We start from the raw sequence: 23667 nt of genomic DNA on the forward strand, positions 1-23667 counted from the left end.
AGGCAGATAGGAACCACTAGAGGGAGACGCGCAGCCCACAGCCTTAGGCCAGGGAGGCGGGGCTGAGCGACCGTTAACGCCCAAACTAAAACATAACGGTTCCCCACGCAAGGGAAGCGAGTGCGTGGTGACGTCATCAGGCCTGTTAGTCTCTAAGTGTTTACCTTAAGTCGTCTTCCGGCAAACGTCCCGCCACTACGCAGGCGCTGTTCGACGACACTGCCTCCACTTTGCGCGGGAATTTTGGAGCCGGCGGTGGCCCTGAGATGGCACAGAATGCGGACCCTGAGCTCGTGGACAGCAGGTACTGGCAGGCGGAGAGCGGGAAGGGAGAACACGCATCGTGGGCTGGGAGACTGACGAGCAGCTTTGTGTTTCAGGAGCGGAAGCCCTAGCCTGGACCGAGGCATTCCCGAAGTGAGGAAGCGCCGCCCCGCCCCTTGCCCGCCTCCCGCCTGGGCTCCTAGCTTGAGCTGGAGTGGCCCCTGGTTCCTTCGGCCCCCTACGCCTTCCTTGGTCCTTTCCTTGCTGCTTCCCCTCCCCCATTATCTCACCCCACAACCCCCCATTCCTTTTTTGTCCATGCCCCCATTCCCTTTCACTCCCTTTCTGCTCTTCTCGCCCCCACCCCGCGTTGTCAGTCGCCCAGCATCCATTAATTGCCTACAGTGTGCCAAGCACAGTGCTAAATGCTGGGGGAACCAAGAAAGGCAAAAGGCGTCCCTGGCCTTGGGGCATCTAATGGGGTAGACAACCTGCAAAGGTTTCTATGCAAACAGGATACCGACAGCTTAAATTGAAGAGGAAGGCACCAGAATTAAAAGGGCTTGAGAAACTTCTCTTTGATAATGGAATTTTAACTGGGACTTAAAGGAGGTGTAGATGTGGAGGGCTAGTATTCAGTCATGGAGAGTCTTGGGGAAGGCCAGTGTCTCTTGGTCTCAACGTATGAGCAAATGGAGGGAGTTTAAGTTAAAAGAAGGCTCACCCCTGTCAAACCTTCCCCACCCCCCACTCCCCTTTCTACTCCAATCCAAAACCTCAAGCGTTAAGCACCTACCATGAGCAAAAGTTAGTACTCCACTCATAGTAGTGCTCAATAGATGAATTTTCTTTAATTCCTAATGTGCTGGGGCCTGGGAATGTAAAGAAAAAACGAAAAACAGACTGCCCTCATTTTCCCCATCTCTATACCATGCTCCTCTCTCATCCCTTCTCCATACTTCATCTGTCATATATTTTATAGCACCAACTATGAGTCAGGCACCATATTAGGTTCTGTGGATAGAAAGACAAGAAAAGTAATTCCTACCCTCATCTACTCTTTTCTCCACCTCTTCCCCCAACTGTACCTTCTCTATCTCTCTCAAAGTTTACCTTTCCCTCAACTTTATTCCTTTTACTGAACCTTCCAGTCCCTTTTATGACTTCTCATTCCCTCTAGACATTCAATCCTGTAACATTTCTTGAGTAGCTCCTATGTGTTGGATCCTGTATTGAGAGCTTATGAAAAGGGAGTAGGAGAAATACAAAGATCAATAAGCACAGTCCTTTCTCTCATAGACTTTATAACAAGGACTCAATCTTTTTGAGCCCCATTTTCCCCAGCTGTAAAATTACAGAGTTGCATGATATCTGAGGTCTCTTCCAACTTTAACTTTCTTTGTGTCTAGTAAGGCAAGATTTGATATGAATATAAATTGTTACAAGATATCATATGTGTCATATGAATCATATAGTCAGTATAATTTATAATAAATAATTCCTTCCAGAATGATAAAAGAGAGCTTCATAGTTAGGATAGGTAATATAAACTGGACCTAGAAAGATTCATAAGAATTTCAGGGAACAGAGGTGGGTGGAAAATATTTCCACAGCTAGGGGAAATGACATAAGCAAATATCTGGAAGAGGGAAGGAATACAATCTGGTAGAAATGGAAAATGGGTACAGGAATAGAAAGTGTTTGTAGCCAGATTGTAGAGGGTCAATCTTCTTGCTTCCCTGCTATCTAGGGTTCTCCACCAAAGTTGGCTTCCTTGAATGATGCTAAGACAGCAAGAGGTGAGTTCTAGGAGTTAAGGTAAATCATCTTAGCATATTTTTACCAAGCATATACTCTCCACCCAAAAGAAAACACAAGTCTTGACCAAAAAATGTATGAGGCATTGTACTAGGAAGATAGAACTATGAAATTTGAACTTTATTTGTTAGATTATAGAGAACCCATGAAGGTGTTTTTTTTGTTTTTTTTGTTTTGTTTTTTTTTTTTAGCAGAGGAGTGAAGGGGCATGGGGTTGGGAATCTATCAGGAGATTCTAGGCAAGAGGTAAAGCGGGAGGGAGGGGCCTAAGGTAGGGTGGTTTGGGGCAGCTAGGTGACACAGTAAATAAGAATGCTGAGTCTAGAGTCGGGAAGACTTGATGACTTCAAATCTGGCCTCAAACATTTGCTAACTGACTGGACAAGTCACTTAATCCTGTTTGACTCCATTTCCTCATTTCTCAAGTGAGCTGGAGAAGGAAATGCAAAATGATTTCCAGTGTTTTTGCCAACAAAACCCCATATGGGGTCATGAAGAGTCAGACACAACTGAACAACAAGCTAGGGTGATGGGAATGTAAAGGAAGGATGGGTGCAAAAGATAATGATGGTAGTAAAACTGACTAAGATCGATTCTTCCCTTTTTCTACAACTAAAGTTAATTCTAAGGTTGTGCATGGGTGATTGGGGATATGATTGGGCCATTACTACAAATTAGGAAGAGGAGCAGATTTGGTGGGAGACAGATGATGAGTTACATTTTGGACATGTTGACTTTGAGGTGCCTTGGTGGAATGATCCTCCAAGCAGTCAAAAATACAAGTCTAGATAGTCATCATCAAGGAATGGATAGTGGAAACCATTGGAGTGAAGGGGGTTGCTAAAGGAAAGGAAAAGATGGGCTAGATCCTTGGAAGACACTCAAACAAGGACACAGAAGGAGGGAAGAACCAACCAAACATGAAATCAATAGTGGGTACAATCAAGATAAAAACCAGGAGAGCACTGACCTGGATAGGAAGGGAGGATAGACTCTCAAGGCAAGGCATTGTTGTTAGTCAATTCAATCATGTCTGACTCTTTGTTACCCCAAATGGGGTTTTCTTAACAAAGATACCAAAGTGGTTTGCTATTTCCTTCTTTAGTGGATTAAAGCAAACAGGTCAAATGACCTGCTCAGCATCACCCAGCTAGTTCATGTCTAGGCCAGATAAGAATTAATTTCAAAGCAAACCCTTCAGATTGACAGGTGACTAAGCTATTTAAGTAGTGTAATAGAGAGGGGGTTGAGGTTATGGATAGTGAAGAAGAGACAATTATTATAGATTGTTTGGCAGAAAAGGATAAGAAAGCAGTGAACTAAGGTACTTTGCATAGAGATTGGGCAGGGAGGCAAAGAGAGGTTTTGAATGGACACTCTTAAGTAATGTGACAAGAAATCAATAAGATGAATAGGATTGTCTTAAAGCAGTGATGTCCCAGTATGTTAAAACAACTTGGCTTAGGGGCAGCTGGGTAGCTCAGTGGAGTGAGAGTCAGGCCTAGAGACAGGAGGTCCTAGGTTCAAACCCGGCCTCAGCCACTTCCCAGCTGTGTGACCCTGGGCAAGTCACTTGACCCCCATTGCCCACCCTTACCAATCTTCCACCTATGAGACAATACACCGAAGTACAAGGGTTAAAAAAAAAAAAAAAAAAAAAAACTTGGCTTAGCAGCCAGCTTAGTTCTGTAAATTCTTTCAACAGCAGTAAGCAGACTGTAATGGAGAGTTGGATTTTTGCCAAGCAGAAGGTTAAGCAAGTAAAGGATTCAAGAGTAGAGGAGAAAATAGTGAAATGTTAACCATAGGATCAAGAATATTAAGGGAGGAAAGTAGAGCCAGAAGAAGAGTGATGGGGCATGATAAAGACGAAGAGTAGGTGCGAGATGAACAAGTATGGAAGAGAATTCCAAGATTCAGGAGCTAGAAGATGGAGAAATTGGGAGCGATGGTCAAGTTTAATAGATAACATCTTAATAGATAAGAGAAATATAGTACCCATAGTTGTCATAGGAGTCGACAATGAAGAAACTAGAAACCTGAGAATTATCAGTGTTAATGCTGAAATTGGAATAATAGTGATTAAATCAGATGCTAAAGTCATTGGAGAAAGTAGGAAAGTGCTCTGGAGGTTGGTGGATAGTAATTAAAAGGTTGAGCAATCACAGGGATAAAGGTTAGTGAATGATGGTGATAAAGGCTTAGAGAATGTCATTGGGGAGGAAGAATCTGGTGAGATCTGGGAGTTAGGAGAGCATGAAAGCTAGCACTAAGAAAGGTCTTTAATAAGAATGTATTATCTCTAGGGGAAAGATCAGGTTTTAGTTAATGCCAAGAAGGAGAAAAGAGAAATTGATTCTTGAAATTGACACTGTGGAAGGAGCATATTGGAGTAACAAACTTAAGGGGAAGCAGGAGACTGACTAATAAGCTTAAAGGAATTTGCTAGCCATATGACAGGAAGGTAGGAGTTGATAGAAGCTATTGATGGGCTAATTAGTAGATTGATATGTGGAACTGTCTGGATTCAGTCTCCAGATATAGTGAGCTACTAAAAAAGTATGTGAAAAGGAAGATTAAGCCTAAAGGGGCAAATAAAAGGCAAATTTTTAGTGAGTTTGATAATGGCGAGAGATATTCTGGTGGGGTTTGAAAGTATTTAGGGGAAAAACCTGGCCACCCCAGGTTGAAGGTAACAGGTAGGTGCAAGTTAGAACATACACCTTCCCGATTTCAGAAGGCCAGGAAATGTGTTCATTTGTTCCCATATATTTGCTAGGTATTACACTATATAGAGCCTAGTTAGCTGTAGTAGGTCTAAAACTGGTAATACCTGTACTAATTACTATACCAACCTGGTGAGCCCCTGGTCACAGAGGCAGCAGCACTAGGTTATCTAAGGAGGAGGGAAACAGTCCAGGTCGGAAAAACAGCAGGATAAAGCTTCACTGCCATTCATTTTGGGGTTCATGTTTCTAGCTTGGGTCAGATAAGGAAACCCAGTTCTTTTCTTCAAAAACATCTATTCATACTACCAGAAAATCATACTACCAGATTTTTAGACTAAGATAATTTTTCAAATGACAAAGATATTTTTAGACCTAGACCTAACTATAACATTGTTGATGATTAACTTCAATTTTTTTATATTGAAAATGAGGATAATATTTGCTAAGAAATGTCTGTAGGGAAATTGTGAAGATAAAATCATAGATGCGTAAATGCTTTGACAAATAAAAAGCATTACAAACACTGGGAATAGGGAATTAATAGGAAATTTTTTCTTAAGTCTTTTTTTATCTCATTAGCAATAGGCTCTTTTGGCCAAGTGCAGAATAATTATACGTTGTTGGAAAAGAAATCTCTCAGTGTTGTGGCAAATACCTAGCATTATGAAAATTATTTGATAACTCTTAAGATGCTCAAGTTTTGCATCTAATTCATATTACTTGTGACTACTGACAAGGCACTTACCAGTGTTCCCAGCAATTCTTTAAGACTTTTAAGGTACAGATTTGCATCATTAGAGGTTGTCTTCACAGTCAAGTTCTTATTGATGAAATCACTAAGCATAGATTTTACTTCCCTCCAATTACTACCAAGAGTTGGAGAGCCCAAGGGTCTTTTTAAACTTCACCAGAAGACTTGAATTTAGTGTCCCTTAGTGTGTTATACACCCCCCACCCCCCCATCAGAATTCTATATTCCCAATTAAGTCTTCTATCTATGTTTCTCAAAATTGGAGTACTTGCATTTTTTTTTTTTGCCTGTTTGCTTTACAAAGCTGTTTGGGTGGTGGTAGGTTTTTCATCTTTTAATCTTTTGTAATAAGAGCCTAAACAGGAAGTAGTCATGCCCAAGATTCAAGATCATCAAATGACATCAAACCCTACTCCTCTGAAAATCTGTACTGCATCTTCTGCCATCCTGGAAACTGCCCAAGATGTCTCAAGAAAAAGAAAAAATTCTGAGAATAGCCCTAAAACAGGAAAAAGTGAAGATCTCAACCCCACTTACATGGACCCACAAGAGCATAACAACAATCAAAAAACCAAGCGGCAGTCCTGGCGTAGGGCTAGTATGAAAGAAACAAATCGTCGGAAGTCACTGCCTCCCTTTCACCAGGGTATCACAGGTATGGTAAAAACATTTGGGTTTCTATAATGTAAGATGGGCAATAGGTGGTGGAGTGGATAGTGCATTGGACCTGGAGTCAGGAAAACTCATCTTTCTGAATTCAAATCCAGCCTCAGACACTTAACTAGCTATGTGATCCTGTACAAATCCCTTAACTCTATTTGCCTTAGTTTCCTCATCTGTAAGATGAACTGCAGAAGGGAAATGGCAAAACACTCCAGCATCTTTGCCAAGAAAACCCCAAATGGATTCACAGAGTTGGACACAACAAAAATGACTGAACAATATAGGACTGTTGCAGTTTCACCTGAACAGAATTTATAATCTTTAATTGTTCATGTTGGCCTTTTCTAAATATCGAGGGTCATTTTGCAACAATAACAAATATACCATCCTTTGGCATTCTTTTTAATCCAGTAAAAAGCACAGAATGATGGATTTGATGGTTTCTCAGGGTTTTTTGACATGGTGAAACATGTACATCTCACAGAGAAGATAAAAAGTAAAATGAAGTTTTTTGAGTTTATACTTTAGAATTTTCTGTATTCTACAATGGCTGTATTGTTACTTTTAAAGAAATTTGATACTGATTTTTATAGGGGTTTTTTAAATTATAGTGAGGAAAGGCCATCATCTGATTAATCTGGGACATTTCACTAAAAACTGTCAACGAAGGTTAGTGTTTTCTATAGTATAATAGTGGCCCACTTAGCTACTAGTCAAACTTCTAGCAATTTTTAACCATCTAGAACAGTGATGCCCAAAGTGGGCACCACAGCCCCCTTGTGGGTGCTGTAGTAATCCAGGGAGGCGGTGATGGCCACAGGTGCATTTATCTTTCCTATTAATTGCTATTAAAATTTTAAAAAATTTAATTTCCAGTGGGCTAAGTAATATTTTTTCTGGAAAGGGGGCATTGGGCCAAAAAAGTTTGGGAACTACTGATCTAGAACATATCTGACTCTAATAGCAGTCACCAAAGAAAGGCCTTCAAACACTTTGAAAAACAAAACTACATTTCTTATAGGAGTTAGTTGAGCCACCTTAGGCCCGTACCCAGAGCCTATTGCTTTAGAGTTTAGTATAAAAGGTCTTTGATTCCCTTTAACCCCAGGAACCTTCATTTGCTTAGGTAAGCAAAACTATGGATTAGAAGGGTTGTCAGATACCCTAGCAGTAGTGTAAAGTGACAGTATGCAGGCTGGGATCAATTTGCATAGAGGACAAATAGTTCTACACTGTCCTGAGAGAATTTAGTATTTCCATGATTCAGTTATTCATGATGATGGGCCTGCAGCAAGAGAAAAAGTTACTTTCAGGGTACCTTGATAAGATTTGGAAAGTAAGATAATATGTGGAAAGTGCTTTGCAGAACTATATAAATGTCAGGTGTTATAAAATGTGTTATTTTAATTCATTTTGTTTTGACATGGCATGGAAATCTCAACAGAATCCTAATTAAATCCTGCACAAAGTACAGCCTCTGAAAGCAAAAAATCCTAAGGGAGTGATTGTGATTGAGAATAAAGGCAATCTTACACAATACTAGTTAAATTAAAGGGTATGTGCTTTAATAAATTAGAACCAATATTTATTGTCCATCATTATTTCATCTGAGTTTTGTTGCTGTTTAAAGTTGTTTTCAATTACACAGTTGTAATCATATTTTTTGGTTCATCTTCACTTCTATTAAGTTACTTCACACAAGTCTTCAAATATTTTTTTGAATTTTTCCTATAAAAGGATAAGCTTCAGTTATTTGAAATTTTAATTTATGTGGACTGCCTCATTCACTGACGAGAAGATTTAATTAGGTTATGTCAAAAGGGACCTATTTTTACATATATAAACACCTTGCTAACTGGAAAGATGTTGGACTTCTTTTAGTGTGACAGTGATCCCTTTATATGTTAGAGCTCAGCAGATCTATAAGCATAGACTTGGCAGAAAGCAAACGCCTTGGCTGTCTTCTACTCTCCAGTTTTCAGGTAAGATGCTTGGATTGGGGAAATACTTTTGTTTCCTGCTGAAGTGTCAATCCCAAAGAAATGTTAATCATATTGTCATGTATAAATACAATTTATTTTGATCAACCAAAAAATCATCCCCTAAAAATGCACACATCATCAGCTAAACCCTTCCCCTTCAGATGAGCTGGCTTGCACAATGAATAAACTTGAGATATCACTATTAATAGGGAAACATTCAGATTTATGCTCATAGTTCATATTTTGGATCACTCATATTTCTTTCCATTTTTTCCAATAATTGGAGGTGATTATGAAAGTGCTTTTTTTCCTTTAGTTTTCTGCAAAGAAACTTGAACTTTTTCTGAAAGACGTTGATGGCATCAGTCTTGATACTTTTAGAGAGAGAGGTAAGTTAACTAAGGAGAAGTTGAGGGTGACCCAAGCAGCTTTATAGAGGGTAGCACTAATTTGCTATTTGCCCCTTCATTAATCTGTTGGTGATGAAACCAATTTGTATCTTTCAATGATCTAAGAAATCAATGAGTTAAAAAATACTTGACTATAAATTATTCCCCTTTGGTTTATCCCTTAAAATTAAATTTTCATTTAAACACTTAACTTTGGACTACATGCTAGGAATGCAAATGAAAACTAAACTAAAAACAGTTACTACTCACAAAAAGTTTATATTCTGTTGGGAAAATTATTTCCTTAAATGGAGTTATATCACAGTCTTCTTGAGAGCTAATTAATACATCTTTCTTTTTTATAATTTATGCATTATTGTTGTGGGTGTAGTAGTTTGTTCTTCCAAGTCTAAGTACAGCCTGCTGTCATCTAATTCTCATCACCAATCATTTGCAACATTGTTTTCACTGTGCTTCCTGACTCTTGATATTATTCCTATCCATTGCTTAACTTCTATAAAATCAGATAGTTTTTTGATTGAAATATAATAGACACTGGCTTACCTTTTAACTTTTTTTTTTTAAAGCACGCTATAATAAAATGTAATTGAGGAGTTATATTCCCAATGTTATCTCCCATTTCACTTGTACTTAACCACAAAAAACTCTAATAGCTACTAAATGGAATACCAATACAGCTGTTATGTGGGTCCTTCCATGTTCATCAAGTGTCACAATTCTTGATATTGTTACTAATTGAAGCATCACACTGAATGGTCATATTCATGATTTAGTCATCATTCACAATTGTTACATGCCTGAGATCCCTATCTGGAGTATTCCTTTACCTGATTATAACAATTTATCATTCCATCTCTCCTTGTACTTCAGCTCTTCTAAACCTATTCTCTATCTTCACCACAACCTTCCTGATTTCCCTGGCCCCTACTCCTGCTCTAGCCTTACCTTCCTTTTAAAATCTCGACCCTGGAAGTGACCAGTTCAACTTTTTACTATTCTCTTCCTTTTTGTCTTGTGGCCTCTGGTGCTTTTCCAGCTCATTGCTTTTTTTTTTTTTTTTAAACCCTTGTACTTCGGTGAATTGTCTCATAGGTGGAAGATTGGTAAGGGTGGGCAATGGGGGTCAAGTGACTTGCCCAGGGTCACACAGCTGGGAAGTGGCTGAGGCCAGGTTTGAACCTAGGACCTCCTGTCTCTAGGCCTGACTCTCACTCCACTGAGCTACCCAGCTGCCCCCCTAGCTCATTGCTTTTTATTTCCCAACACTATGTTAGTACATCTTCTTTGCTTCTGTACATATACTGTTGAATACCATTGGAGAAAGTTGTGCAACCTTGTTGACTAGGGCCACCACAAACTCATTATTCATTCTCAACTGATGAATACCAATCCTTATACTCTTCCACAATTGACTCTATCCCACTCCTTCTTAGCTGAAGACCTTGACCAAAAAAAAACCAACAGCAACAGCAACACAAAACTAGACTTTCTGTGGCAAGTTCCTTTTGGTCTCCAGTTCCAAATTCCAAATTATTGGATATATTGATATCATCCCACTCTTTTCTCCTTTTCTCTAATATTAGCAGAAAAGATAGCCATTATCTTTGAAAATACTAAGGGTAGCTTGGTGTTGCAATAGAGTACCAGGTCTGTTATCTGGAAAATTTGAGTTCAAATCTACCCTCAGGCACTTCCTATCTGTTACGTGACTGTGGAATTCTGTAACTCCATTTATCTCAGTTCTTCATCTGTGAAATGATCTGGAGGTAGAAATGGCAAACCTCTCCAGTATCACTGCCAAGAAAACCCCAAATGGGGTCAGAAGAGTCAGAAACTACATAACAATCTTTGCAAAGGCCAATTTTTCTAGCTGTGCCCTTGATCCCATCCTTCCATGTTCTCTGAGAATCTGTCCCTTCCTTTATCACCTCTTTCTCCATAATTTTCCTTCTCTCTTCGTCTACTGGGCTCTTCTCCATTGCCTGTAAACATGCTGAGATTTTACCCATCCTTTAAAAATCTTCATTTGATCTTAACCATTCCCCCGAGATGCCATCCTCAGCATTGATATCAGCAAATTGATATCAATAAATATTAGCATTTGTAGCCTCCACTTTTTTCACATTCACTTCTCACAACCCCAATTACTTAGCCTTCTTTCCTTTGTGAGATTTAACATTATGGACCACTTCTACTTCTTAGACACTCTTCTTTCCTCTCCCCCTAGCTTTTCACAATACTGTTCTACAATACTGTTCTTTTCTAGTTCTCTGAAAAGTCTGTAATACTTCTTAGTCTCCTTTAGAGGGAGCTCATCATCCTTGTCCTACCTCCCATTCATGAGTGTACCCCAGGACTCTTATTCTGGGTCCCTTTTATATTATCTTGGTGATCTTACACGTTCCCCCCAGGAGTGATCTTGAGGTCTGTATATCTAGCCATAGTCTCCCTTGAATTTTGAATCACCCCTTCATATTGAATTGTTTTGTAGACATCTCAAAAACAACTTGATCTAAAAGAATTCATTGTTTTTCTTCCAAAACCCTCCCTTCTGACTAATTATACTCTGTTTTTATTATGTGCACTGCTATTCTTTCGGTCACCCAGGTTTGTTGCCCAGGTTTCAGTCACTCAGGATTCTTAAGATTATTTATTCTCTCAACTCTTACATCCAACCAGTTGTAAAATCTTAGAGATTCTGCTTCTGCAATATTTCTTCCTTCCATACCCTTCTTTCTACTTACCTCACCACTACCCTACTATATTCCCTTATTGCCTCTGGATTAGACTCTTGAGCTGACCTCCTAAATGTCTTTCTTGCTTCCAGTTTATCCCCTCCAGACCATTTTCCAAATTCTTATCCCCAAAGCCCAGGTCTAGCTGTTACCTCTAATTCAAGAACCTCTAATGGCTCCTCCTTACCATTCTATGATAAAATAGATACTCTTCTTTTTAGCTTTTGAATCTCTTCACAACTTGGCCGCAGCCTAGGTTTTGAGGCTTTCCTGCACATTATTCTCCTTCACACACTCTTCTTGTCTTAGGCCCTCTTCCCTCTATTACTGTTTCATTTGGTGATCTCATCCGTTCCCAAAGATTTATATCTTTATATTTGATTTTTCAAATCTACCTATCTTGCCCCAGTCTCTCTGCTTACTTTCAGCCTTTCATCTCCAAATGCTTTTCAGCTACCTTGAACTAAATGTCCAATATTCGCCTTAAACTCAACATGTGCAAAACCGAATTTATTATCTTTTCCCCTAAAACCTTGCCCCCCATCTACCTTTTCATAGAAGTCAACACAACCTCTCAGTCTTTTAGGCTCACAACCTGGATTCCTCACCATCTCTCACATACCCTCCTCTCCCCATATCCAAGCTGTTGCCAAGATTTGTCAATTTCACCATTGTCCTCTCCTCAACACCTGGACAATACCTGCTGATGGAGTCAGCCTCTCCCCACTCCATTTTATCCTACATTCTCTAAAGCCCAGGTCATACCTTCTCAGCCCCCTACTCATTAAACTCCAGGAGCTCCCTTTCACCTCCAGGATCAATTACAAAATGCTCTTTGGCATTCAAAACCCTTTATAACCTTCCTCCTGCCTTTCCAATCTCATATTTTATTCCTTGACTTGTATTTTTCAGTCCAGTGACACTGGCCTCCTGGCTGTTGCACAAATAAGACTCTCCATCTCTTGACTCCAGGCTATCCCCCGTACCTAGAATGTTTTCCCTCAACTCCACCTGCTGACCTCCCTGCCTTTCTTAAGTCCCAGTTAAAATCCTATTTTTTATGGGAGCTTTCCCCAACTCTTCTAGGACCTTCTTCTATTAATTATTTCCTTTATCCTCTAGCTTATTTGTATATATTTGTTGGCATATTGTCTCTTCCAGTAGATTGTGTATTCCTTTAGGGCAAGGATAATCTTTTACAATTTTTTTTTGTATCCCCAGAACTAAAGACAATGCCTGGCACAGAATAGGCATTTAATAAATGTTTATTGATTAAATTGATGGATTGCATTCCAACCCCATTGATCTACTTGCCGTTTCCTATACACAATATATAATCTTCCATCTCTATGACTTTGTACAGGCTGTTGTCATGCCTGAAATGGTGATCCCTGGTCTTCCTCAAAAGCCCAACTGTTGCCACCTACAATGGGGCATATCCTAATTACCTCCGGGTAGTAGTACCATCTCCTGAAAATTATTTGTATATACAGAATCTCCCAAAAGTCTTAGTGCAGTTTAAGTTTATTTTACATTTTATTTTCTATGTATATAGTTTCCTCCCAACAGAATGTAGGTTGCTGAAGGACAGAGACTGGTTTGTTTTTGTCTTTTTGTCCCTAGCACTTGGCACAGTGGAAGGAAGGGAGGGAGGAAATAAGCATTTATTAAATGCCAGCTATGTGCCAGGTGTTTTACAAATATTATCTCATTCGATCCTCATAATAACACTGGGAGGAAGGTGTTCTTGTACTCATTTTATGGTTGAAGAAACTAAAACAGACTTTTTTTTTTTAACCCTTACTTTCTGTCTTAGAATGGATACTGAGTATTGGTGTCTACTATGCCACCTAATGCCTGGGCCATAGTACTTAATAAATATCTGTTGAATGCTGAGCTGGGAATGTATTATAAGGATTCTAGTTCTGATCCCCTCCATATTTAGTATGTAAGATCTTTATCTACAGTGTCTAAGTCTATATACAGCTACCTTCCTTTCTCTACATTTTCATTTTATTCTTATAGTGTCTTCAATTTCTGAAGAATTTAAGCATTTTACAAAGAGACTAGAAGATGATGGGACCTTACAAAAATGCTCTGAAGAATCAAAAGGGTAATAGTATCTTCCCCTGTTCTGAAAACAAAAATCACTGTTTTTGAATAGTTTAAATTGGGAGTGGGAAAGATAAAGATAATAGAAGGTAGGTTTTGGCCAGTTGAAAAAAAAATAAATTTTTTAATTGGATAATTGTCAAACAAAGTATGATATATGACTATACAAGAACATTATTTTACATAAGAAATAATTAAAGAGATTCTTTCATAGAAACCTTGGTAGTATGAATATAAATCCATAGAATGAAGAAGTGAGCAGCACCTGGAAAATAATTTATCATAGTAAAAGAACAACTTTGAAAGACTTAGGATCTCTTTTCAAAGCATTAACCAACCATGTATCCAGATGACTTATTATGCAACATACTATCCATCTCCTGACCTAGTAATGATAGACCTAAGAGGTGTAGAAAGAGAATTTTTAGATATGACCAATGCATAGATAGATACTATACTTATTTGGTACAAAGATTGTTTTGTTATTTGTTTTTTTCCTTAAAATGTACATAAATTGGAGGATTTAGCAATAGTGATACCAAGAAAAAAATGGGCCATTGAAACATTTTTTAAATGCAGAGAAGAAAGAGAAGTTCAGAATGAAAAACAGGTACAGCAGTATCATTTTGAAAACGTGTGGAATTTATTACATCATTTTTTTAAGTGGCCTGAAATGAAGATTAATGATTTTATAGGCAGTCTTTGTATTCTGTGTATACAGGAACACCCGCTTTGAGTCTTTAAGTTAAAAAAAAATTTTTTAACTAAAATACAGTGGATGATATGTTTAGCTAAAGTAGATGATTTGTATAAAGGTGTAATGGGAGATGAGGCTTGAACGATAAATGTACCAGACTGAATGACCTTGAATGCCAGGATTTTGAACTTGTCTTCTAAGCAGCAGGGAATTACTGAGGATTTTTTTTTAAACAGTAGTAGTATAATGGAATTATTTTAGAAAAATTCATCTGGTGATGGTGTGTAACACGTATAAGAGGTGGTGAAAGGCTGGAGATAGCAAGACTATTTCAGCTATAATGTGAGTTTTGTGAAAGGGGCTAGATTCTGAATATTCTGGCATATCCAAAGAATACTTATATTGTCACAGGCAGGATACTATTAATGTCAGATGTTTCTTGAGAGTTGTTAATCCTGTAATCCTCCATTGCAGGCAGTCAACAGACATTGCCTTGGAAGCATCAATGACAGAGATAAAAGAATATATAGCCAGGTGAGTGGGTTATGATTGTGCTATATCTGATTAATCCTAGCTAAACCTAGGAAGAATTAATATTAAAAGGAGTATAGATTCTCAAAGTGAGATTGGTACTAGGAGTTAAAAGCCTTTTCAGAATGCATTGGAATATCTTGAGTGTTGATCCTTTAGAGCAGTGATTCCCAAAGAGGGTGCTACCACCCCCTGGTGGGTGCTGCAGCGATCCAGGAGAGCGGTGATGGCCAAAGGTGCATTTATCTTTCCTATTAATTGCTATTAAAATTTTTTAAAAATTAATTTCCAGGGGACTAAGTAATATTTTTTCTGGAAAGGGGGTGGTAGGCCAAAAAAGTTTGGGAACCACTGCTTTAGAGTGAAGATCATGAAATAAAGAAGTAAATTAAACCTTAATGTCCAAAATGTTCTTTACATGCCTACTTTTTTCATTTAGGGGTGAAAGGAGGTCAGAGGAAGGGAAGGTAGATTTTTGTTGATTGAAAAAGAATTTTTAACTCCATGTTAGTTAAATTCTTTAGCATTTTTCATGATCCTAGAACCTTTCTTGAAGGTCTTCTGTTTCACTGACTTTTTTATGGACATCTTGCAAACTAGAGCTGGTACCTAGAGTATTTGGTGAGACCCTGACCTAACCAACAGCCATAATATGTATTTTCTTATTTCTACAGGCTTTCTTTGGAGTGTATGAATTGGGATCAACTACTGCTACATCATCAGAAAATAGCTGAAGAAATATCCAGGTTAAAAATCTCTGTAATCAAAACAAGAAGCTGCTTTCTCCAACCAACCCCACCCCAACCCCCCTCAAAAAAAAAGAGAGATCTTTTTGATCTTATTATTAGAAATCTCTGAAGTTGCCCCTTCTTTGAGGGGAAGGAGAGACAAGTTGTAGTCACTAAATAAAAAATTCTGTATTTTTAAAAAAAATGTTTTTTAACCCTTCCGACTTAGTATTAGGTTTTGTTTTTTTTTTTTAAACTCTTACCTTCCATCTTAGAATCAACACTGTGTATTGGTTCCACGGCAAAAGAGCAGTAAAGGCTAAGCAATGGAGGTTAAGTGACTTGCCCTGGGTCACACAGCTAGGAAGTGTCTAAGGCCAAATTTGAAACTAGGATCTCCTCTCTCTAGGCCTGGCTCTCAATCCACCAAGCTGTCTCTCTTAGTATTAATTTTGGCAAGAGCTAGGCAGTTGAGGTAAAGTGACTTGCTCAAGGTCATACATTGAGGAAGTGTCTGAGATTACTCCTGATTCCCAATTCCTAGCGAAAGGACAGCAGTTCTTTCTCTGACAATTTTAGGGCTGACCCAGTAGAGGCACTGAGATAAGGTCCACAGTGAAAACGGAAAACAGTGAGTTCTTAAGTCCTGCAGGCTCCTATCATTTCAGTGGCTTCTCTTGCATAGTCGCTGGTGAGTGCTCAGCAAGGGTGTTAAGCCTGTAAAATATATTCCTGAAAGGTAGCATTGAGCAATTGAAACAAAATTTTAAAAATAAAAGCTAAAAATTTTAAAACCAATTATTTAGAATTTGACATTAGCTATAAATGCATTTCTATTTTCCTTGCAACAGAGATACATCCTTAGCAATAACCTTATAGTTTCCTTCCACCCCAAAAATATGGCTCTCTGGTGAAGGGAGATTAAAATTAAGGTACTAGACTTCCAGAGGTCTCAGCTGAAAAACATCAACATGATCAGAAGCATCTATTTGTCAGTGAGGAAGCCCTTTTGGGTAGAATGGGAAGAGATTATTTCAGTTTTTAACTGAGTGTGAGAAGACTTAAATGTGGCACAGAGAAATAGTTTATTAAGAAATAACTTGTTTCTAAGCATTTTATTTATTTTTCAAGGACACTAGAGGAAGCCAAAATAACTGATGTACAAATAGACCCTGCTCTGTATCTTCAGTCTTCACAAAGTGAAGTTCTTAGCACAAAACCTGATTACCAGAAAATACTAGACAGCCAGAATGAGGTTTTCAACTGCATGGAGATGGTGGTAAGTCAACTCTTATTTATTTCAGTCAATCAAAGAAGCATTTATTAAGAGTGAGACACTGTACTAGGCTCTGTCTGAAGTTATAAACACAAAGAATGAACAATCCCCATGCCTTTAAATAGAGTTTACATTCTCTTGGGAAACAGCAAGTAAATTTTGGATTGAGTTCTCTCACTCTGCTAGCTTGTTTCCTGCTGGAAATTTGGAAGAATCAATGTGTGAAGGGAGATAGTCTTAAGTATTTATAGCTCAACTTGAGAGGATTCTAGGCAAGTGTTATGAATAATATTGATATATAGTTTATTATAATCCATATTGGTAATTAAGCCATGTACCTGCTATGGTCTAATTCAAATCGCCCACCATTACCTTCTACCCACCTGGCTGCTTCCATACCAAAAAAGAGCATCCCAATTAAGTTCTCTCTATATAAGCTTCCCTTTGCGGTGGCTCACGTCACCATGTAAGAAGGAAACCCGTTGAATCATGGGAAATGTAGTTTTCAAGTCCCTAAATGTCCACAGGAAGTTTATATCATATATCTAAATATTAAAGCTTAATGAACCCCAAATTTCCAGTATCACACAAGGTAGCAACCAACCACCTGTTTTGATCTCAGATATGATTCAGTTTAGTTTAATGGGTTTTTTTAAACTAAGTATTATATGATTAGTTGCATTTATTGACTTTTCTCTCTGAAGGCTTTAACCATTTGAAAATAATTCTAAATTATGTAGTATGAATGTAGTTTTTAAAAGCATCTCCAAGAGGCAGCTAGGTGGCTCAGTAGATTGAGAGCCAGTCCTGGAGGATAGGAGATTCTGAGTTCAAATTTAGCCTGAGATACTTCCCAGCTGTGTAATCCTGGGCAAATCACTTAACCCCAGTTGCCTAGCCCTTCTCTTGATACATAAGTATCTATTCTAAGACAGGTGGTAAAATTGGGTTTTTTAAAAAAGCAACACCAAGAAGGTTTGGTTTCATGTTATCTAACCATTCTAGGATGTGAGGTATTAATACATTTCTATATTAAGCTTGTAGCAGAAATCTGGCCTCAGATTAGCAATACCTAGTTTCCTTCTACCTCCCAAAATATAACCCTCCCTGTGGCCCACTTAGGATATATCATTAAGCTAGCCACTGTAGGGCCAGAGGTCCAAAGATTTCCCTAAAGACTTTGGAAGTAAAAGTAAAAGTTGTTGGGAATTGGGGAACAATCTGCTGGGAGGAGTTGTTGTGGGGTGCAACAAATCTTTAACCCATGTCCCTGCAGGTTAGAATACTACCCTCTGATCACTCATTCATCTCCCAAACAGAGTTTGCCATTGCCCGTGAAAGAATGCTGAGGGCTGGCTAATTGCCTTTTTCCCAAAAAATAGCTTATTCGACTACTTTCTATTCTTGGAACAACTAACTTCTCCTATGCATTCTTAAGTTGCAAAAACTACATTTTTGAAGATTAAAATCATTATATGTAGAGACAACTGAACGAGATTCATCTACACTGCTACAGAATTCTGGCATTCAAATTGTCCTGTTCTTCATAGTGAATTGAGAAGGACTGAATGAATGGACTTGTCTATCTGGCTAGAACTTCACTGACATTATTTTGTTTACAGATGGATGAACTACAAGGATCAATAAGACTATTGTATTCTTTTATGGAAACTACTACCCAGTTCTTCAAGAAGGTGTCAATGCAGCTTGGTAAGGGAAGCTGTCACCATTTGGGGAAAGTAAAGAAAAATTGTTTTCTCTTAAGGCAGATTTCCACCTTTCCCCTAATTGGATTCAAATTTCCCTTCACATACTTTGTGCCTAGACCAAGGGTTCTTACTTTTTTTTAGTTTTTTGGATTCCTTTGGTTGTTTGTGAAGCTTGTTGATCCCTTCTCTAAATATCTTTAAATGCATAAAATAAAAACAAAATAACAGAGGAAACCAAAGATTAGTGAAAATAGGAATAGGGATGTAATTATTTTCCTATCCATATTAATGGTCTCTCGGAAATCTATTCAAGGATCACTTAGAGGTCTGGACCTCAGGACAACAGATACTGACTAAAAAGATTTGTAGGACTTAATTATAGGGCTTATCTTCTGCCTTCTTCCCATAGTGCCTAATTTTCATTCTTTGGAGAAATTTTAAAATCTAAAACATACATCATTGAAAATTGATGATTTATTGCCATTTTGCTTCCTTATGTAGTAGTTCAATTTTTAGAAAAATGAATTTCTCTCCCTACTCCACCCCCCTTTTTCTGAAGGTCAGATTTTTTTCACATTTGTCTTATTTCTTTTCAGGAAAAAGGACTGCCCAGCAGTTGGAAACCTCACCAATTCGAAAACTGCTCAATCCTCAGCTACAAAAACCATCTCTCACACACTAAGGTTCTGCTAATGATCACAGTCTTCATATATTTCCTCCAAATTGTCATTCAGATGGTTGCAGATAAGAAGATGCTGCCTTTTATGGAATGACTATAAATTAATGGGACACTTTTTCAAACAGGCACCAGCACTTAACTACTATTGAGTGTTCATTTATAACTTCCTTTCCAGAGTCCACTGATAAATGCCTTTACTCAAGATATTTTTGGAATTTGGATTTATTTTTATTTGGATATTATTTGGATAATGACACATCTTTTTTTTTTTTCTTATGTGACTCTATAGGGAATTCTTAAAATGTTTGGATTAATAACATCACTAAAGTAGATCAGTGGCCCCCAAAGGAACTGACTTTGAAGGATAAATATAATTTGCTTTAATATTGTGTCTCATTACATTAGTCATCATGTACATATCTCTCCTTCCCATGTTTGTCTTAATATTTATGTTGACTATCCAAGTCCCTCCCAAATGTGCACAAATACTTGGTTTTATTTTCTAAAATAATGTACAATAAAGATCTGCCTATGATGTAATCATTCTGTTGAAGTGTGTGTTCATCTCATCTTTAAAAAGTATTCTAGAATACTCGATTTTTGAAACTGGTAAGATTGGAATAAATAGATCTTTATTCTTAGTGATGTGGCAGAGACTGCATAATATCAGTCATTTCTGCTGAAATAGTCAGGCTACTCTGGGCAAAACTACCAGCCTTGTCATTTGCTTCCAGAATACTAGGCATGATTGATGTTTTTTAACGAGGGTACTAAATCCCCTTCACTCACTGTTAGGCCCAAGGTCATGGCAAGTTACTAGGACTTCAACCTGGCTCTCCTGGCTTCTAATCACTTCTAATCCAATAGCCTTTATCATGCCCCCTGGTCCTCCCTCTTAATCCATCTTGAATAAAAGAACATCACCTTCTCAGTTGGCAGCCCTTAAATTAAGCCGGGAGACAGATTGTAAACCGGAGGGAGGGAAGTAGAAACCTGCCAGCTCTCTTCCTAGCCTGGCACTTTCACTGACCGGCTGACCTGGTGGCATTCGTTTCTATCTCTACGGGGCGGGGGAGGGGAAGGGGTTCCCATGTAAACAGACAACTTTTCTGTTGACGGAGGAGAGAAATGTAATTAAGTCTCGTCTGTCTTTAGTTTCGGTTATTTGGATTATTATCTATAAAGAGATTTCCCCCTCTTCGTCTAACAAACCAGTCTCCGAGTTTCCAGCCGAACCGGTGACGCTAGACTCCGTGTGCCGCATGCGCCGTCCCAGGAGACGTAGGTCCAGGCCGGAAAGGAGCCTCGCACAGCTTTTCCCCGAGAGTTTGCCCAACCGCTGCTTACACCTCCGTCGCCCTAAGGTGGGCCCTCGCGAAGCCCCGCCCTTGCCCATCCCCACTCGGGTGGTGCTGCTGTATTCCTCGTTAATGAATAAAAAACTACAACCAAGGTGGAGACTCCCATTTTTACGTAGAGCGTCCGCCCTTTTCCTGGTAGTTCCCTTGGATGGGAGGTGGACTGCGCAGGCGTTAGCGGCTTGCGACTGATTCTGCGCCTGCGCTGGTTAGCATTGCTTTTCCAATTCCCGCCCCCTTGGCAGAAGCTTCTGCGGCCGCTGCCTCCTCTGCCGCTGCTGCTGTTGCCTCCGCTGCCGATCCGGCTACTGCTGGTGCTGCAGCACTGACAAGTGCCGTCTGCTCAGGTGAGTACCTCTGCCCGCATCCCCCGGCTCCAACTAACTCTTCGCCCCCGCCTTCCAGAGCTATCCTGGATGCTTCCCTGGCCCCGAGTATGGGGGGTCTCCGGGTGTCTCCGAGTGCTCGGGGCTCGGCAGCCCTTAGGGAGGCGGCACAGGCTGAGGCCCCCGGGCTAGTCACTCACCTTGGCTGAGCCATCCCCGACCCGGGGGCTTCTGCAGTGACGGAGGCCGCCCGGAAATCCCAGCGGCACCGACTTGTGCGAGACAGCCCGGCCCGTGCTCCTTCTGTGCCTGCAGCTTCAGAAAAACTCCCTTGCCCGGAGAGCACCACCGTGGTTGTCCCGGTTTTATCCGGAGATAACTGAGGCTTGCAGGTAGCCTGCCTTAGGTGCTACTGCTGGACTAGTCTCCACTGGTCTTCATTTTCCGATTTTCGAGAGCTTTCCCCGCACCAACCTGGAGAATGGTTTATTCTAGTTCATTGAATCAGGTTCAGCTAATTGAATTTCCTGAAGGTTACCAGGAAATCGCGTTTATTTCGATTAATTCCTGTTGAATATATACACATATATATTTCTTTTCAACTCCACCAATGTTTAAGTGACTGACATCATATTTCCATAGTTTTACAAAACCCTTTTTTAGTTATAAAAACAAAACAAAACAACGTGTAATAGGACGGTAATCATAGTCCTATTTTTACAGATGAGGAAACTGAGAACCATAGAGGTGAAGTTACACACCATACCCACAGTCACACAACTACCAGGTAGAAAATGAAATTTTAACTCAGATCTCCTGCTTCCAAAATCCTGCACTCTTTTCACTATACCAGGTTTGGGAAAAGATTTAACCCAATCAATGTTAATCCATTCAATTAAGGGTTGCTTGGAAATTTTTTTGGTCCCACTCCTGCTGAATATTTTTCTGTTCAGTTTTATAATTATTAAGCAAAACCTTTCCTAACTCCTTTCTCCTCACCTCCACTGTAATTTTCCTTTTTAGATTTCTTTGTAGAAAATTCCCAGAATGCTATTTTAACTCTTATCTCATTCTACCTGGGATAATACAAAATCATTTGCATGCCTTTTGTATTTAGGACATTCTCCGAGCTCCCTGAATGGCTGTATAGTACAGTAGATAGAGCATAGATATTGGGCCCTGTAGAAAGAATGCTAGATTTGGTGTCTGGAGGCCTAGGTTCAAATCCTGGAATTTGCTGTAATCCTCCTCACTGACCACTGGGTGACCTTGGGCAAGTCACTTTAACTTCCCGAATTCTCATTTTCCACATTTGGAAAGTGAATTAAATGTCCTCCCCACCCAAGATCTCTTTCAGTTCTACCTCATGTAACTGTCCTGAAGATGAAATACAGTAATATCTATGGAATGCAAAGCATATAAATACATTTCATATAAATAGCAAGAGCCCTATGGGTTAGACAGGACAGAGTTCTCAGGTTATGGATGAGGAAACTGAGGTTTGGCAAGAGTCCCTTGATCTTTCCACTATTTCACAGTACAAGTGGAAAAGAGTACTAGATTTGGAGTCAGAACCTGGGTTCAAATTTCAGCTCTGCCTCTTACTGTGGTGTGATCTTGGACAAGTACTGTTCTCTGAGCTTCAGATTCCTTATCTGTAAAATGAGGAGGTTGGATTAGATGGTCTATAAGGTCCCTTGTGCGATCATATTTTATATTGCTCCAAGGTGCTTACATATGTATTTTGTCCTTTGGCTCTAAAAGCCTCTGTGGAAGGCCTCAGGATTGTTTTTTTTAACTTGAACTCTTCCTATCTGAGACTGAAGACTAGATTAGAGATTGGGCAGAATTGTGAGACTAGTCTAATCACCTCAAATTCATCCTTGACTCCTTTCTCTTCCCCTACCCCCCCAACACCTTGCCCTTCCTCTTAAGTCTCTGATTGTTATTTTCTTCTGCTCTGCTTATTCCTAAAAATAGACTACTCCTCTCCCCTCCCCTTCCCAGTCCATTTAGTTGGATTTTTTGGTGGAGGCCTCACAGCTCTTCTATTCACTCCCTCACGACTCTGCAGGGCTGGCTTCCCTTCCTGTGATAGGCTGGTGAGAGTTTATGACTTAAGAGCCAGGGAAGGTTTCCATCCGAACAGTGATTCCTGTTTCTCTCCTTCCAGTTTGCCTCCACCAAGCTTCCAGGGATAGAAATCCCTTACTGGCATACCTGTCAGTAGATTGGCGTTTCTCTGGGTTTAGCATAGAACAGGTTTGGAGCTAGAGCATATTTTAATGTCGGGGTGAAGGGGATCTGGCCTCAACACAGCGCTACACTGGAACACTGTACTATAAGATAGATCTAGTGAAAACCTTGCTTTAAAAGTCTGGAGATTTATAGATAGAACCCTCTATTCATTCACATAACTGAATAGCTATTTAATTGTATTTGGAGTTTTTTCCCCTCCCCAAATGACCTCATCAGACCCATTATAATAATAGCAGCTATCATCTACCTAGTATTCAATTATATCTATCTCGTTTGGAAAGCTCTTTTCCTGAGACAACCCTGTGTCATAAATAGTACAGCTGAGAAAGGTTACCTGACTTGCTCAGTGTCACCCATCTGCAGCTGTGACGCTAACCCAGATCTCCTGACTCCAGGACACCAGGTTGCTGTCTCACTGAAGTGTCCCCAAGCCTTTCTCTCAGCCTGATTCTCCAGTACTGCAAACCCTTCCTTTTCCCAGCACGAAAGGGACGAGGGGGAGGGCCTGAAAGATGCTAGTCATATTTCCCCTCCCCCTTGTCCTTTGGTGCTTCTCCCTTGCCCTTGTCCTCCCTCTGCCCCCTCCCTGTTTCCCATTCAGTTCCTGGGTTTAATCTGATGCTTTGCCTTTTGCCATTCC

At 39.6% G+C, this 23667-nt stretch overlaps 2 protein-coding genes across 3 annotated transcripts in view; both read left to right on the forward strand.

The window, feature by feature from the left end:
• Window positions 1–217: 217 nt before the first annotated feature.
• On the forward strand, window positions 218–19624 carry DSN1 (DSN1 component of MIS12 kinetochore complex). Its single transcript, XM_044664337.1, has 13 exons — window positions 218–304; window positions 381–417; window positions 2015–2063; window positions 5915–6217; window positions 8134–8207; window positions 8524–8596; window positions 13378–13465; window positions 14636–14695; window positions 15367–15438; window positions 16073–16111; window positions 16552–16699; window positions 18319–18406; window positions 19002–19624. Exons 1-13 carry the CDS (start codon window positions 267–269, stop codon window positions 19085–19087), a joined length of 1155 nt encoding a protein of 384 aa, XP_044520272.1. The 5' UTR covers window positions 218–266; the 3' UTR covers window positions 19088–19624.
• A 1091-nt stretch (window positions 19625–20715) lies between these two features.
• NDRG3 (NDRG family member 3) overlaps window positions 20716–23667 on the forward strand; it is a 69825-nt gene continuing 66873 nt past the window's right edge. For both annotated transcript variants that reach the window (XM_044664338.1, XM_044664339.1), the window contains exon 1: window positions 20716–20789. The gene's annotated coding sequence lies outside the window, so the exon portion shown is untranslated. The remainder of the gene's footprint in view (window positions 20790–23667) is intronic.

This window comes from Gracilinanus agilis, chromosome 2 (genome assembly GCF_016433145.1).
Source record: "Gracilinanus agilis isolate LMUSP501 chromosome 2, AgileGrace, whole genome shotgun sequence".
Lineage (NCBI taxonomy): Eukaryota > Metazoa > Chordata > Mammalia > Didelphimorphia > Didelphidae > Gracilinanus > Gracilinanus agilis.